The following is a 17,700-nucleotide window of genomic DNA, read 5'->3' as shown; positions in this document are numbered from 1 at the left end:
CTTTTTTTTTTTTAATTTTTTAAAATAATTTTGTAAAAAATTTATTTAAATTTTTATTTAAATTAAAATTATTTTTTATTAAGTATTTCAAATTTAGGTAAAAATTATTTATTTAAAATAATTAAAAAAAATAAAATTTAAAAAAATAATTTTGTAAAAGTTTAATTTATTTATTAATTAAATATTTTTTTTTTTAAATTATTCTTGTTTTATTTTAACAAAACATTATTTTTTTCATCTCAAAATTTTGTTTGTTTAATATTTTAATGTTTCACTTAAAATTCTTATTAAAACACGTGAATTTCTCTGTAATTCCTCTTTAAAGTCCCATAGAAAAACATTTTATGTTCAACAAGTTTCTTCAAAAATTTCTTACCTAAACATTCTATTCAAGCAAAAACGTGTAAAAAGGCGCTTAAAAAGTCCTTAACGAGTCGCGTCGCTTTTGAATTGAGAGAAATTTATTCAAAAGGACACTTTTCATGTGCTTCGTTGCTGCTCAACGACATTTGAAGAGGATGTTATTTAAAGCATTTTCCGCCAAATTGGTTTTCAATTCATTCATCATTCAAACAGAAGCAACGAAGGAAAGGAACAAAATAAACACGAATAGTTCTGTAACAACATATTTACATACGAAATACGGAGAAGACACGTGAATGGCAAAAAGGATTCACAAATAATTCAAAGAGCGCAAGTCTCTGTTATGGTATGTGAGAAATTTTGCAGTAAAGGCGATCAGTGATGGATTTTTCATAGAAATTTCACAAAAATATGAAATTTTCGAACATTTTACAGAAGGTAAATTTTTAAAGTTGCTTCAAATTTCTTTAAAAAGACTCAAAAAATAAAAAAAAAATCTATCAAAAATAGGAAGTGAGACGAATGAAATTGATAAATATAAAAAACGCCTAAAGAATTAACGCCGACAACTTTTTTGCTAAAAAATTCACATACCTTCAATGTGAGAAATTATTTTTATTCAAAAATTTTATATTTTCTTTAATTTTTTTCAAATTTCATATCAAAAAGTCATTTGAAAGGTCAAAAATCGAAACGACAAATCAAAAATTTTCAATAAGAGTCATCCGATGAAAATAAAATTGAAAAAAAGGGCTCACAGAAAAACGATTTTTGAGGAAAGACGAGAAATATTTTTAACGGGTAAGTTCATAAAAACAATAAAAAGTTGAAGATTTTTATAATTTTTGATAAAATTTACCTTCTTTTAAATTAAAAATAAATTTCTGACATTTTTAATGAAAGATCGATTTTAATTATTTAAAAAAAATGATATTTTTAGCAAAAATAATTAAAAAAAATCTCAAGTTGAAGCTATTTAGCGTAAAAAAAAAATTTTCCAAGTTTGAGAAAAAAAAACACATTTTTTGTTTCAATTTCTTTTAAATAATATTTAGGTATATATTTTTTATTTAATTTTCTTTTTTTTATTATATAATTTTTCATTAACATTATAGATATAGAATCAGATTTTTTTTTACTAATTTAAAATTTGTTTTTTTTTTTGTTCTTGAGATGGTTCAAATATTTAAGCTTCATTTTTTAGCAATTATTTTATTTTTTTTAAATTTCAAGAAGAGAAGTAGTTGATAAATATAAGCAACATACAATAACTTTATGAAGCATTTTTAATTTTTTGAAACAACTAGCTAAAAAAATATCAATCACTTTCTTTTTTGATCCTACAATTTTCATTCAATTTTTTCTTTCAATAAATACAGCGAGTGTATATTTAATGAGAAAAAAGTAATATAAGGCCACAAAAATGCCTTTTTAGGCATTTATTTTGATTTATTTTCATTTAAACTAAAATTTTTTTGTTGCTTGCAAAGCTTTTTTCCTCAGATCTGGAAACCGATTTTTGTTTTTTGTTTGCAATTCGTCTAATTATTTAATACTTTCGGAAAATCCGTTAAAATTAAAAAAAAATAAGCTACAATTAATTCATTTTTTAATAATAATTAATTAAAATGGAGTTAAAAAGGACATTATACATGATATATAATAATTTCTTAAATATTTTTAGTTTACTAAGAGTCATTTTAGTAATAAATTTCTTGGTTCTTCTTCTTCTTTTGTTTTCTTATTCATTAGAATGGACGAAAATTTCTTTTGGAGAGTTACAGAAATGGATTATTCGAATTCACGGTGCCTGTTTGTGCGGCCTAAAATGAAAAAAATCAAGATTTAGTAAAAATTTCTCATGAAAAGAAGAATTTCGAGCTTACCACAAACGGATTACTGAAAGTACTTCCTTGGCTAAAACCGAACGCAGCGTTATTCGCATTAAATCCCCCCATTTTTGCGTTATTTGTTGCCATGAAGCCGTTACTAAACATACTTTGGTTCGCATTTGACTGAAATCCGTTCGTGAAGCCGTTTGGAAATTGTTGCGGCGCAAAGCCATTTGTTGCTGCGGGCCATCCGCCATTCGTCGTTGTCGTGCCATTCATTAATTTGTTGTCAAAACTCGACCAGGGACTAGCTGATGCGGGAGAATTGTTGTTTGTGGCGTTCAATGCACTCTGTAGGGATGGATTTTTGAAGGGATTTGCTAAAGAACCTGAAAAATTGTGAGAATTAGATTTTTTTTCGATGGAAATGTGATAAGAAAAATCTTACTTTGTGGATTTATTGGCGTATTTGTGTCTGTTCCGAGGATTTTAATCTCCTTGAACTGCTCATCCAAATCCTTTAATGCCGCATATTTGTCCACGGATGGCGTTGATGTGTTCGAACTGAATGTGTTGGAAGATGACAAAGAACTTACGGAGCTCACAGACATCGGGAGACCTAAAAAATATTAATAAATTAATTAATTTCTCTTTTTTTTTTATTTTTTTTAGCACAAAATGAACGGAAAAAAGCGAAAAAAGGAAAAACAAGCAAAAAAGGGCACTCCTCAAAACAAAAAAAAAACATCAAAAATCATCAAATCACGTCAGACTTACTCCAACGATTCGTTTCTGTTGGAGGAGCTGGCGACGGAGAGGAGACACTTTGAGCAATATTGTTACAACTATTCGGAAAGGAAGTCCATGATAAGTTTTGTGGATGGGTTTGTTGTTGAGAATGCATCATCGTACTATTATTACAACTACTTATGACATTATTATTGTTGTTATTACACGACGGCACAGAAAAAGTTTGCCAATAATTCCATTGTTGCGGTGTTACGGCATTATTATTATTGTTATAGTTACAATTGAAATCGAAAATGGAATTGTTGTTGTCGAGTAATTGCTGTTGACCGGTTGTTGCTGTTGCGGTTGTCTCTGATTTGGCAAACGACGACGGTGATGAATTGCCAAAAAAGTTAATATTCGAGAGAAATTGAGCGGGATCTTCTATTTTTATCCAAAATTACGATTTTTCAATGGAAAGTCATACAGAATAAGAGAAAGAAAGATTTTTACAGACATTATTTTACGAGAAGTAACTGCTATTTTGCGAGAAAATTATCCGAATTTCTTAATTTTTTGAAAAAAGTTCAAAAATTAAGATTTTTGGGATTTTTGTTGATTTTTAAAAATTTTTAAATTTGAAAATTACATTTGATTTTTTTTTATTAAATTAAAAAAATTAATTAAAAATATTTTTCTTCGAAATTTGACTTCGAGAAAATAGTTTCTTTTTTTAAAGATTAATTTTTTTAATTAATTATTTTTTTTTATTTTCAAGAATTTGTGAAAAATTTTAATTTTAAAGAAAAAAAGAATTTTTTATTCAATAATTTCAATTTCAAAAAATTTAAATTTTATTCGAAATTTTTTCGTACATTATCTTAATTTAAAATTAAGATTTTGTTGAAAATTATCATCTATAAAATTAAAAATTTTTTTTTTATTCATTAAAATTATTTTTTTTAAGATTTTATACCTTCAAGGCTCAAAATATTCCATTTTTTAAAATTAATTTTTATTAAATTTTTTTTTAACTTTTTAGGTACAATTGAACAATTTTCTCACAAAATCTGAGTCAAAGAAGAAGGAAGCCTTCAATCAACTTACACCTAAAGCAAGAAAAAATGCAAAATCTCAACTTACCAGCTGCATTGTAAATCTGATTGTGTTCAAAATCGGCGAAAAATTCCATATTCCCGTTGACGTTACTGCTCTCGCTATCACTTTTGCTGCCATTCGTGCTTCCATTTGTTCCGTTATTTGGCGTTATATCACTAAACATGTCAATTTTACTGAAATCCGCGACAAAATCTGTATCAGGTGTGAATTTGTTAGCACTACTATTGGTTACATCACTGCCCGTACTCGAGTTACTCGTCGTCGTCGTCGTCGTTCCGTTGTTGTTTAATCGATGCCCATTTACCGCACGAGGTCCAACCGTTTTGAAAATCGGACTGCCGTTCTGTGTCGCATTTGAGGATTCTAAAAAATTCTGATTAGTATTTCGTTTCTGTGATTTTACTTTAATCACAGGCTTACGACGCAGTTTAGATGGCGGCGTAATATTTATCGTTTGCAGCAAATCGTCAGACGACTTTGGATTTTGGTTTCCATTTGTTGTCGACGACGTCGTGCTTGACGATGTGCTGCCATTCGTGAGTTGTCTACCGGATGGAATTGACATTAAGGGACTAGCTGGCTCAAGGTAGTAACGTTTCCGTTCGTATTTGTCGATCATAAAGTCCCGATGATCTTGTTTGATTGCACGTTTTGCATCCCACAGCCCGAGCCATGTTTTTGCACATTCCTCGTTTCCGTGAGCTTTGAGAAAATCAATTTCCTCCTGCGTAAATGTTGCCATGGAAATCGATTTGATGCGATGAGGAGGCGTCAAACCACGTCTAAAAAGAGAAAAATATGCTTTTGTTAAAGAAATTTTATTTGTGAAAAAATTAAATTTAAAAAAAAATAAAAGAATAAATTAAATAATTAATAATAATTTTATTTTGAAAAAAAAAAAAATAATAATTTTTTAAAATTAAATTTAGTAAATAAAAAATTATTTTTAATTTTTAAAAAATTAAAAAAATAAAAAAAATAAATTGAAAAAATATAAAAATTAAAATTAATTTTAAAAAATTATTTAAATTTTAATAGTTCAAAAAATAAAATTATTTTTCCAAAAGTTAAATTTAAAAAAATATTCTGAAATATTTCAAAATAAAGGATAAATTTAAAAAATTTTTTTTAAACGAAATATTTCAAAAAATTCAATAATAATAATAATATATTTTTTTACAACAAAAATTGAAAAAAATTAATTAAAAAATAATTTTTTATTTTACAAATTTTAAAGTTATAAAAAGTGAAAAATTTAAATTAATTAATTTATTAATAATTAAATTTTATTTTAAAAATTATTTGATTTTTTTTGATAATTTTTTTTTCATTAATTAATTTTTTATTTTTAATTAATTTGGAGAAATTAAATAGAAAAAAATTAATGTATATAAAAAAAAATAAAAAATACACCCAAAATTTTCCATCAAAAATATTTAAGAAAAAAATATATGGAACAAAAATACCACAAAACAGCAAAAAATTACCATTCAGCCACAGTAATTGGTAAATTTTATATGAGTTTCACCAAAACAAAAATAGCATGCACATTTTTATTCTTTTTCGCTTGCCATTAAATATTGATTTCTTCACCCACAAAACAACCGCTCGACACAAATACTTCACTTTCATTCATTCCGTGACGTCGTGCGCCCAACAACGTCAATAACAACAAAAACCTATGAAAATTGTTGAATTTTCACGTGGCCAATCCTTCGCTTTGTCAAATGCCATTAGCGCGTTACATAATTAATAACAACAAATTTTTCACTTTTTATTTTGTTTCGCCTTGACACTGACCTTCGACCGATTTTACAAGAAAATTCTCTCAAAAAACTCGTCTAATCGTACAAAATCTATTTTTATCTTGCGAGAATTTATTCAATTCACGAACTGGCAGGGCATGTAGATAAACTCGTTGCTCGCGTTGTTATGATTATAACAAGTAAGCTATTTATAAACAAAGTGAAACAAAATGCAAACTGTGTCCTCTTTTATTTATTAGATTTGCGAATATGGGTCATCATACCAGCAGAAGCGATGAAATTTGTAATAAATTTGTGAATTTAGTGTCTCTGGAGAGAAAGACATCATCGCATCGGATCGATTTACGTTTCTCGGGGGAACGTGTTGCATATCTTATCTGTTCGATACAAAAATCGGTTCATGCGAACGTAATTTCCGATAGCAGTAATTCATTTACAAATGTTATCAGAGGGAAAAAGTTACCGGATATTTCGTTTCCTGATGAAATTGGCTTCTTCGTGTTGATTATTTGACGATAAGAAGAAGAAAATTGAAGAAAAAATCAATTTTTGTCTGTCTTGTCCGTTTGTCTTTTTTGCTATGAGGAGTACAAAAATGTGAAATTTGTAAAAAATTAAAATTTTTTGATGAAATTTAATTTTTTAAGTCACTTTTTTTCATTTTGGAAAAAAAAATTCATTAAAAATTAATTCTTGTACGATTTTTAGTCTCAAAATTTTAAATGAGGAGTACAAAAATGTAAAATTTGTACAAAATTAAATTTTTTTGATAAAATTAAGGTTTTTAAGTTGCTTATTTCATGTTTTTACAAACAAAATTTAATTTAAAAAATTATTTTTGTATACTTTTTAGTTCAAAAAATTCATATGAGGAGTAGCAAATTGTGAAATTTGCAAAATAATTAGAATTTTTCGTCAAAATTTTATATTTAATTTATTCAAGTTGATTTTTTCATATTTTCAAAAAGAAAGTTTAATAAAAAATTTATTTTTTTATGATTTTTAGCTTAAAAAATTCAACTGAGGAGTACAAAAATGTGAAAATTTCCACAAAAAAGCGTTCAAGTCATAATTTTAACGCAAACTTCTCATAAATACCAATCTCGTTAACACATAAATAATTGGAATGAGACATCGACGACATCGTTGACGATAGAAACGAGACATCTAACGTGTAAATGCACTCTTGATTGGTTAATTTGATTCGATGTCACGTTTGTCCCATTTTCGGATAATTAAATGTTCATCGTGCATCGTGTTTATTAGATAAAAACCGTAAGTTTTTTTTTTCTTACAAAAAAATTTTTTTTTTCGGGTGTGTCAATTTTTTTATGATTTTTTGTCTTTCTTTACAGTTATTGAACGAGCAATTGAGTAGAAAATATTTTTCTTGGTTAAAGGGCACTTCAGACAATTCTCCGACGGTGGTCAACTAGTTCGCGGCATGACATGGAAACAATGGGGAAGTGCTTTTTGTGAAGAAACAACAGAGAGAATAACAATTGATTGTTGGCAGCAAAGAGAAATTTGATGGGAAATGTCGATGATGATGAGGAGTTTGATTGAAATTATTCGAAATTTTTAAAAAATTATTTTTTTTAAATATTTTTGATTGAAAGTCGTAATTTTTTTAAATTTTTGGGTAAGAAAATTTTTTTTTGTAGGATTTTTTTTTTAATTTTTGATAAAAATCGTAAATATTTGACACTTTACGGTAAGAAAAATTAGTTTTTTAAAAGTTTTATAAAAACAAAAAATTTTTTTTTTCATTTTCAGGTAAAATAATTAAGTTTTCGAGTATTTAAAGTATAAAACTTCTCCCTTGATTGATCTGAAAATTTTTAATTTTCTAAATTTTTTGAAATTTTTTTTGAAGATTTTTTTTTAAATTTTTTCCTTTAAATTTTAAAGAAATTTTAAATGAAATTCTTTCAAAATCAAAAAAAAAAATATTTTAAAATTAATTTTTTAAATATTTTTGACAACTTTTTAACACTTGAACTATTTTTAGGTGCAATTTAGGGCGTTAAACGGTTCCCGAAGAAGGTTTTCCCCTTTCCGTGCGTCAAAAACTGTGAACAAAAAGCGACGTCGATACGGTTACATTAGCACTCACTTACATTAGCACACAACTGCGCTGCAGTCAAGTATGAAATAATGAAATTGCTAAAAGGAAATTAACGAACAGAGTACGGTAAGTAACGCAATTTACAGGTCAAACACCATCGTCGTCGTCGTCGCTGTGTGAGTGCTCCGCAAAGTGTGAAGAACAAAGTCTTTCCATCGAATTGCTACAAAACGACACGAAATAATTGGTTACTATTAACAAGCCGTGAATAAAGGTCAAGGAAATTTCGTCGTTCTTCCAATAATTTCGCATCAAAAGTTGCGGTCGAAAAAAGGCAAAAAGGGTATTTGCCACAAAATGTTACCGACTGACATCCAAATGACGTGACATTCAATTTACATAAATAATTGCTGGATGGAAGGTCGGTTCTTATTAATGTTCATTGCTTTTTGAAAGTTTTTCTCTCACTCTCTTTTGTCTATTTTAGCATCAACAATGCTCAACACCTACGAGAGTTTAAAATTAATTTAAATTAAATTACAACAAAAGGCGAGTAATCAAAAAGTTTGGTCGCATTGCGTATTTTGTTCTCGGAATTGGAGTCGTAGGACGAAAGAACATCAAACAATTCGGAGAACAATGAGTTCATAAACAACGCAAATGAGCGTTTCTATGAGGAAAGGAATGTTTTTTGTTGTCAAGGCATGAAAAGGCATGAAAGGATGTGTTTTTACCTTTTCGTCGGTAGTTACATTGAAGAAACAATGACAAAAATGGCTTTTTGGAGACTTAGCGTGATGGAAAAAGTCATTAGAGGATGATTTTGTATCAGTTTTTGTTCTTTAAGAGAGATTGCTATTGACTTTTGTGACAAAATTTTGATAATTTTAATCTTTTGGAAGATCTTTAACTACTTTTTTGAAGTAATTTTAATTATTTTTCATTTTTTGAATGACTTTCCATATGAAAATTCAATGTTTTTATCTTTTAAGTACAAATTTTAACAATTTTTGGTCTACAATTTGACTTAAAAGACCTTTTTAAGCGCAAATTCTGTTAATATTTTGTCATTTGAAAAACTTTTAATGGCTTTCAATGAGAAATTTTCATCATTTTTTGTTCCTTGAAAGACTTTCGTATGAAATTTGCAGAACTTTTGATCTTAAAATAGACTTTTAATAATTCATGGAACTCAATTTGAAAGTCTTTCAATCATTTTTTAGACAAATTTTGGTTTTTTGAATAACTTATGAGCGAAAAATTTAAGAATTTTTCAACTTCTGAGAAATTTTTAAAAACTTTTTTTTAAGAAATTCTTAAATTTATTGATTTTTGAGAAATTTTGAAAGACTTACGATAAAAATTTCAGATGATTTTTGTCTTAAAAATATTTGCAAACAATATTTTAGAAGAAAATTTAGTCTTTTCAAACGATTTTAATGTTTTTTCAGAATAAATTTTTATTATTCTGTTTCTTCAAAGACTTTTAAAGGCATTCGATATGAAATTTTTGAGAATTTTAGATAATTTAATGCCTTCCGAGAAGAAAATCGAATAATTTTTAATCTCCAATCAAACATCGAACGCCTTCCGAGAAGATTTTCAACCAATTTCATCAATTTCCTGCCATTCCCCGTAATTTTTTCCTTCATTTCACATTTAAATCCTCATTCGCGTCACTGTTCAAGTTTACATGACAAGCAAAAAATCTAATTTTGTAACAAAAACATCCTCCCACGCCATTATTTATAGTTATTTTTAATCATCGTCGAGTTAAATTGTCGCGTTACCGTGTCTTAAATGCCTTTTTATTAACCATCAAAGCCACCCGAGAGCGATTAATGTGTGGGATTGTCTCGTTGCAGTTTTAGATTGCAAGCGACTTCACAACTTTCTCCTCGAGCAAACATTTCGTTGAGTAACAAGGCGTTCATTATTTATTTTTTATGAATAATAATTTGAAAAAACACACTCTGCGTTGAATAAAAATCGAAACAATGCCAAAAAAACAAAAATCAACCTTGATTTCCATTCTCAGGTTCATCGTTAGACACGAAATTGCGCGAACGGAAAAAAAATTATTGGTTTCAGAAATTCAAGACGAACAATGGGTTTGTGTTTAGTTTTGTAATAATACGTTGTCGATCGCTCGTAATGTAGACCGGAGCAGTGTTCGGCTTCACTAAGTAATTTAAATGCCGGCAAAGTGAATTCAAGTGTGTCAATTTTTTTCTCAGTCGCTCGTCAATCTGTCATGCCTTGAACTTTTTTTCTCGTTTCGAATTCAAATGCGGAATTTCCTTGCAAGAAAGTCTCTTATCGCCATTCGCTGCTTATTCATCGCAATTCTTATCTCGCGCTCGAAATAAACAACGCGGCGTCGATTTACACATAAAATCTTGTCTAATTGCGCAAATCATTACGAAGAATCAACAAAAAAAGAAACACAAGCCAGAGAGTTATTTAAGTTGAAAGTCGTCATCATTTCTGGGCGATATCACGGCATAATACTGGCAATTTGTCGAATATAATGTGATCGTTGCTGCGTTTTGTGTGTCAACAAGTACATTGGATTTCTGCATAGACAGGCAGCGAATTGGATATTCTCACCATTATTTATCATCAGACAATCGGATTTCTTGCCGTTAAGAACGGCAAATCGGGTTAAAATCGTAAATTTGTCACTCAAGTTGTGCGAATGTGTCGTCATTTGTGACTCGGAGACCTACTTTCGGGTTGAAAAGACAAAGTTTTTAATAGAATTTCGGTTGGAATTAAAATTTTTTTGATAAAATTTAAGTTTTGAGGGTAAAATTTACAAAAATTTGGGTTTTTGTGACATCTGTCAGTTTGAAATTATGACATTTTCATATCAAATCCTTTAATTTTAGCTAAAAAATTAAAATTATTAACAAATTTTAAAATTCTTAATATGAAAAGATGAAATTTCTTAAAAATTTTTTTGAGAAAAAATCTTTTTGAGGTAAAAATCATTCAAAATTAAATTTTTTTGACAGCTGTCAATTATAAAATTTGAAATTTTTGACAGCTGTCAATTAAAATTTTTAATATATTCAAAAATTTTATAGTTAAAAAGATAAATTTTGTGTAATTTTCTTTAAATCAATGATAAAATTATTTTTTTAAAATATTTTTTGACATCTGTCAGTTTAAAAATTTTACAGTTAAATCTCTTATTTTGAATAAAAATTTAAAAATTATGCTCACATTTTTAATTTTTATTTTAATAAATTTAAATTTATTGTGAATGAAATAAAATTTTAGAAAAGTAATCATTTTGAATGAAAATTTTTTAAAAATTTTAAATTTTTTGACACATGTCAATTTAAAAAAATTTCAGTTTTTTTCAACTTTTCATATAAAATTAAAATATTTTTACCAAATTAAATAAAAAAATAATTTTAAATACATTTAGAATAAAAAAAGGTGAAAATTTGACAGCTGTCAATTTAAAATTTTTCCGTTAATTATTATTGAGACATTTTTATACGAAACATAAAGTTTTTACTTTTTTTTAAAATATTTTATAGAAAAATTAATTAATTTTTTATGAAAATTTTCTTTAAATAGCTCAAAAATTTTTAACTTTCTGACAGATGTCAATTCAAAAATTTAACCGTTGGAATTTTTTTTTGTCTTTTTTCGCCCAAAAAGTTAACTGTAAAGCTAAATATCTTTGTTCTAACTCCTTAAAATCGACAAAAATTGCAATTTAACTAAATTTATCTCCAAAGACGTGCAAAATAATCTTCCAAACCTGACATCGACCTACTTAGAGAAACTAAAGGAAGGACTGAATCTCGTTACTCTGCACATAATGTGTTTACCTCTCTCTCGTTCCCTTGTACCTCTATCTGAATAAACATTTGTTTAACATTTAAATGAAATGCAAATGGGCTTTATGTGTGCTATTTGAATAATTTTTTTTACGTATTATTTAAAATAATATGGCAAGCAAGTGACTTGAGTGTTCGCGCCAACAACAAAGACCAATTTGCATGTTCATTCCCTTCCTCGCTCGTTCCAAGTTTAGAACTTCGACGGACTTGACAAAACAAAGAACAAAGTTGATGACTAAGCCAGGTAAGTTTAGATTTCTCGAAAAACACAAAAGACAAGTTGTGTCGTGCGTCCTTCAGCGCAAAACCGGTTCTCTCATCAATAACTCGCAGCAACTGCAGAAACAATACACAATTCAAAAAAATGCATTTTTGTGTCGCTATCGACGACGTCATTCCTCGGGTAATGTTACTGCTGCCATGTCGTTGCATAACTTTGATGAATTTCCTTCGTCTTCATGCGAAAATCAACAACTCAATCAACTAAATGACTGCATTTTTGCACTAAACTCGAGTAATAACGGAATTTTATTTCATTTCAATTCATTCCATTCCGTCATTTACTTTAATTTTATTTCTATTTTTTTTTTTTGTTGTTGTTTGAACTTGCAGTAAAGAGAGTTATTTGTATTCAATGCATGATCGTGAGAAAATTTTCGTAGCGTTTGGCAAACACTCGTTGGAGTGTCGAACAACGGAATGACTTTGTGTTTAAATCATCTCACGTTCGATGGATTGAAGTTTAAAGTTCGTAAAGTCGAGCAATGGGATTTGATTTTGAGACATGTTAAATGAAAAGTTATTGCATGAAAGCGTATTTTGAGTGAAAATTATTTAAATTTTTCATCAGTTTGGAAAGAAAATTTTCAAAATAAAAAATTATTCAAAAATTTCTAAAAATTAATTGAATTTTATGTAAAAAAAATGATAAAAATTAATGAAAATTTGAAAATTTTGACAGTTGTCAATTTGAAAAATTTCCGTTAAAATAATTTAAAATTTTTTTTAATTAAATTTTTTTTTTCATGTAATTTTATTTTTTTTTTTAATTTTTTACAAAGTTCATTTTGGATGAATATAATAAAAATTTCGAGAAATTTGTGAAAAATTATAAATTTTAATTTAAAAGTATTATCTTAAAATTTATCATCAAAAACAAATTTTCAAGAAAAAAAAATTTAAAAGAAAAAATTAAAATAAAATAAATAAATAAATTGAAATAAAAATAAATTTTTAAAATTAAAATATTTTTTTTAGTTTAATTAAAAATTATTTATTTTGATTTTTTTAACAAATTTTATAATTTAAATATTAAAAAAAAAATTATTTTAACATTCGAATTTAAATTAATTATAACTTTTATTTAAAAACTTACTTAAATTATTAAAAAAAAATTAAGAATTTTTTTATACATTTTTTAAGAAAAATTTCCAATTAGAAAAAATAAATTTGGAAAAATATAGTATTTTTTTTATGGATACCTTTTTAAAAAATTTAACAAAATTGAAATTTTGTTAACTGTTAATTCAAAAATTAATTCGTTAAAACTGTCAAAAGCAATTTTCGAACTTTTTCAGGTAAGTTTCATCCAAATTAAAAAAAACTTTTTTTTAAATTTTTTCTAACAATTTTTTTCAATTTTCTCTTCAGAAATGCAAACTTTGACAACAATTCAAAGACTAAAAAGCAGAAAATCCTTTAAATCGTTTCAAAAAAGCGACAAACTTGAAATTCTTCCGTTAAACACTCAAAAAAACTCATTCAATTTCCCTCGAAGGACCCATTGTATTCAATTTTCAATTTAATTTTTGTCGTTTACAAGACATTTTTGACAACAACAACGTACGAACGTTCCTTAATTGTCTTCGTAACAACTTATTTTTTCACTCACTTTCGAAACAAAACAAAACGAATGAAAGTAAAACGTGTACTCTGTCAACTTAATGCCACACTAACGACCTAACACACGACATGAATGAGGAAAAAGGGTTAAATAGCTTCGTCTCTCGTGACTGAAAAAAGTTTTTACAAAAAAAAAGTTGATTCGAAACTTTTTTGTTGAATGAAAAATACTTTTCACGCAGCTAAACGACGGCATGCGATTAATTTTTGGGTCGAAATTTGTCTTGTAACTTGCCTAATAATGATTTGGGCAAACAAAATATTGTCGTTCGACCTTCAACATCGACGTTTGAAGTCGTTAATAATTCATTAGAGACAATTCTCGCGACATATCGACAGGAAAGTTGATGACATTTTAACAAGTAACACTCGTTATCCTCGCGTTTTGACCCAAATTCGCGCGTCAACAACTGCAATTGTGCCACAAACAATGAAAAAATCTCAAAAATGCCAACAAAGAAGTCATTGTGTCATTTTTTTTCAGTATTTTTTTTTATCAAGGGAACAAACGCCGCAGGTTAATGACCGAAAAATTATCGTTAATAATGAGCAAGTATGTTGTCGTCGTCGCATCTCCATGAAATGTGCCTGTGTAATACTTAATAATCGGTCAGTCGATACAGTAGGCGAGCACGTTGCTTAGAGACTTTGCGTCGGAACGAGAGAAGAAGAACAACTTGGAACGACGATATGGCGACAAGCAGTAGCTGACACATAAAAAAATATGCGATGAATATACTTTGTGTCATTTTTATTTGAAATTCGAAACATTTTTCTCTATGCGGAGAGCGATACAAGTATGACACATTCGTTCGCGGAGTAATATGATACGCAAAAATTTACTGAATCATCGGATATTTATTGTCATTTTGGCTCATCATAATCAGTTGCGATGCTTTGGGTTGGGAAATTAAAGCTGATTTGCGTTTTTTCGGGCGATATTTGGACTTTGGTTGGCACGAATGCGATCATTAGCGGAATTTTTGATGGTTATCGATGATGGCTTTTAGTCAAATTTTTGTGTCTGGCGCGCCATGGTATTCAAATTGATTAGAATTTTTGATAAAATATGGTTTTCTCAATGAAATATTATGAAAAAAAAACAATTTTGAACTTTTTTATAATGAAAAATTATTTTTAATTTAAAACTCTTGAAGAAAATGATAAAATTTTACATTTAAAAGTTTTATTTTTGTTTAATTTTTTTTTATTTTCTATTTTGTGGATGAAAAATTAAAATTTTAAGTTTAAAAATTTATTTTAACATGAAAATTTTGACAAATTTTAAAAATTTGTTAAATTTTGACCTCTATTTTGATATCTTTCAGTCCGAAAAATTTTAATTTAAAATGATTTTTTTTATTTTTTTACTAAAATTTAATAAAAATAACATTCTTGACGTCTATGAATTCAAAAAAAAACAGTTTCATTTTAAGAAAAAAAATTAATTTTTATACAAAAAATTTTGAAATTTTTGAAAAGCTGAATTTTTTGACAGATGTCAATTCAAAAAATTATCGGATAAAAAAAAATTTGTCAATTTTTTAAATAAAATACATTTAAAAGTAAATTAAAACAAAGTTTTATTTGAGTCAAAATTATTATTTTTTTTGATAAAATTTTAATAAAAGTTAAATTTTTTGACAGATGTCAGTTCAAAAAATTGTCAGTTTTAACTGAAATTGAAAAAAAATTTCTCAAAATTTTTAATTTTTAGACAAAAATTTTATAAAAAATAATTTTTTTGACATCTGTCAGTTCAAAAAATTATCAGTTAAAACAAAAATCTTTAATTTCAGACGAAAATAAAAAAAAAAAACAAAATTTTTGACAGATATTTAATCTAAAAATTAACAGTTGTCTCAAAAATCCCCAATTTTTTTAACAAAATTTAAAAAAAATAAATTTTGACAGATGTCAATTTAAAAATTTTTCTGTTGAGTTAAAATTCAAAAAATTTTTTTTTTATGAAAAAATAAATTTTAAACAAAAAATTTAAAGAAACCTCGAAATTTTGTAACTTTTTGTCATTTTGTACTTCAAAAACCTGCCTATCAATGTTCAAAGTCCACATTCAACAACATAATTAAATTAATTTAATCCAAAAAATTACGTCATAACGTATCAAACTTGTCTCAATTACATCGAGATGCCTCATGATTAATTCTGCACGCAATGAAAAACAGTTAAAGTAAAAGTGAAATCGCTCCGCAATAAATTCAAACATTTAATTTGCTCGCATCGCGCGAAGAAACGGAGCGTTAAACATTAACACCACTCGTTAATTACGCATTTTTTTGTTTTTTTTAACGCTCAAAATGAAGAAAATCATGCATTTTGCATTTAAAAAAATTTCTCAAACAAATCATTTTAACGAGAGTAAAACTGATTTGATGGCGTCAGAAAAAAAAAATTTTTTCGATCAAACTCAATCAAATCAGATAATGACCTCTTTTCCATTATATTAGTTCAATATTCGAATCATTATGCAAATTGTCTGGTTACCATATGAAATTACTGTTTCATGTCGAAAATTTATTCGAGAAATTGACCCGAATGTAACATAAAGCACATAAAAGAAGCCATAGTGTTCTAATTAAACAATTTCTGTTCGAAAAAAAACAGACAGTGCGATAATTAATTGCAAAATATGCGAAGGAAATGAGTCATTTTGTCGATGATCGATGCCGATAACAAGGGAAAAAATAACATCTGTGCGACATTTCTACCTGCTGAGAGGTGTAAACAACGTCATGCGGATGCATTTCTCGGAAAATCACTCTCGACCCGAATGACAATTGCCAAAAAAAATTTTTTTGTTGAAGATCGTCTCAAGGGTGATTGTTCGAAGAGTGCAAGAAACGGTAAATAACTAATCTATCACACATTTTGTGTCTGGTATGTGAGGAATTTGTAACGAAAACCGGTCTGGAAACCCCTCGCAGCTAAATTCTAACAACTGGATTGTGGTTTTTTCCACGAAATTCGTCGCAGTCATGCCTAAAATGAGTCAAGTTCGTGAATTTTACGGAAAAAATACTTACAGCAAGCCACTGCATGTTGTGCAAACGAAACTTCCGATCGTCGAATTGACGTATGTGGTGCCTTTTTCTCCGCAGTCGAAGCAATGTTTGTTTCCGGGTAAGTTTGCCACTTCTCGCAGTAACTTTAGTATTTTATCGTCTTGCTTTTTTCTTTGTGCAAGTGCCATTTTTTATCGCTTCGTCACTATTTTTGTGGATGTAAGTAGGATGGCTTCCTCTGTTGTTTACGTTAAATATTTTTTTAAATTCTCTCTCTTTATTATTTTTCTCTCTGGATGTTTAGCAAAAACAAATTTACAATAAATATTTTTTGTTTTTGTACAAATATTTACAGCTCGTAGAAGAAGAAGAGACACGGACAAATCACTTTCACATTCAAAATTTACAATTTTTTGTTGCTTTTTTTTATAAAAAATAACAATTTTATTTCGTTTTGCGACTAATTTTAGTATCACACGGAATTTAATTTGCTCTTTTTTCCAGATTTCAGCCCTTTTATGGATTTGCGAGCCACTTTGTCTGACACTCCGAGGGAATTTTCGAGAATTTTTGCAATTTCAAGTACTTTTGTGTGGCTTTTTGATGCGGAAATTGAACCAAAAATGGAGTCTAACAACGACACGAGCTAAATTTGAGCCTCGGAGGGCCAGGAAGTTGTCATTGAGACCGAGTAACAAACGAAAAAAGACGTCTTTCCTGCTCGAGGAACTACGAAACACTGATTCGTTTTCAAAATGTTTTGTAAATTTACACTAAAGCCTGATGAATTTTTTTATGGGGGGAAGAAAAATTGATGTTTGAGAGGTTTTAGTGTATTTCAAATTAAATTTGTAGTCAAAAGACGTTGGATTTTGAAGAAATTTATGAAAAAAGGCAAAAATTGAAAAATATTAAGAGTTAAATGTGAGAAATTCGAGGTCAGTTAATTTTGAAAAAAAAATTTTTCAGTCGAAGACATTTTAATTTTTAATTTAAAAGAAATTTTTAACAAAAAATCTTTTAATTTTTTGACAGTAG

The 17,700-nt window shown here is 27.6% G+C and overlaps 1 protein-coding gene across 4 annotated transcripts; it reads right to left on the bottom strand.

Moving 5' to 3' along the window:
• Positions 1 to 1,543: 1,543 nt before the first annotated feature.
• Positions 1,544 to 17,379, bottom strand: LOC134832139 (arf-GAP domain and FG repeat-containing protein 1). 4 transcript variants are annotated; one of them, XM_063846051.1, is made up of 7 exons: positions 16,684 to 17,379; positions 4,464 to 4,825; positions 4,068 to 4,406; positions 2,973 to 3,368; positions 2,644 to 2,814; positions 2,250 to 2,584; positions 1,544 to 2,186 (listed from the first exon to the last, which is right to left on the bottom strand). In XM_063846051.1, exons 1-7 carry the CDS (start codon positions 16,848 to 16,850, stop codon positions 2,142 to 2,144), a joined length of 1,815 nt encoding a protein of 604 aa, XP_063702121.1. In that variant the 5' UTR covers positions 16,851 to 17,379; the 3' UTR covers positions 1,544 to 2,141. The 4 variants fall into 4 exon arrangements, with proteins under 4 accessions (XP_063702121.1, XP_063702120.1, XP_063702122.1 ...); XM_063846050.1 differs by having other exon boundaries at positions 4,068 to 4,825; XM_063846052.1 differs by having other exon boundaries at positions 3,150 to 3,368; positions 4,068 to 4,825.
• Positions 17,380 to 17,700: the final 321 nt, after the last annotated feature.

The sequence above is a fragment of the Culicoides brevitarsis genome, chromosome 2 (assembly GCF_036172545.1).
Source record: "Culicoides brevitarsis isolate CSIRO-B50_1 chromosome 2, AGI_CSIRO_Cbre_v1, whole genome shotgun sequence".
In the NCBI taxonomy this organism is placed as follows: domain Eukaryota; kingdom Metazoa; phylum Arthropoda; class Insecta; order Diptera; family Ceratopogonidae; genus Culicoides; species Culicoides brevitarsis.
The sequence above is the reverse complement of the archived record's forward strand: the minus strand, read 5'-3'. Positions and strand labels throughout refer to the sequence as shown.

Coding starts and splice junctions, on each gene's coding strand:
- LOC134832139 (XM_063846050.1), bottom strand. CDS start 16,850: ATGGCACTTGCACAAAGAAAAAAGCAAGACGATAAAATACTAAAGTTA. Junction 4,826..16,683: donor ACAACATGCAGTGGCTTGCT/GTAAGTATTTTT, acceptor TTCTCTTTTTAG/ACGTGGTTTGACGCCTCCTC. Junction 3,369..4,067: donor TCAGATTTACAATGCAGCTG/GTAAGTTGAGAT, acceptor GGATAAAAATAG/AAGATCCCGCTCAATTTCTC.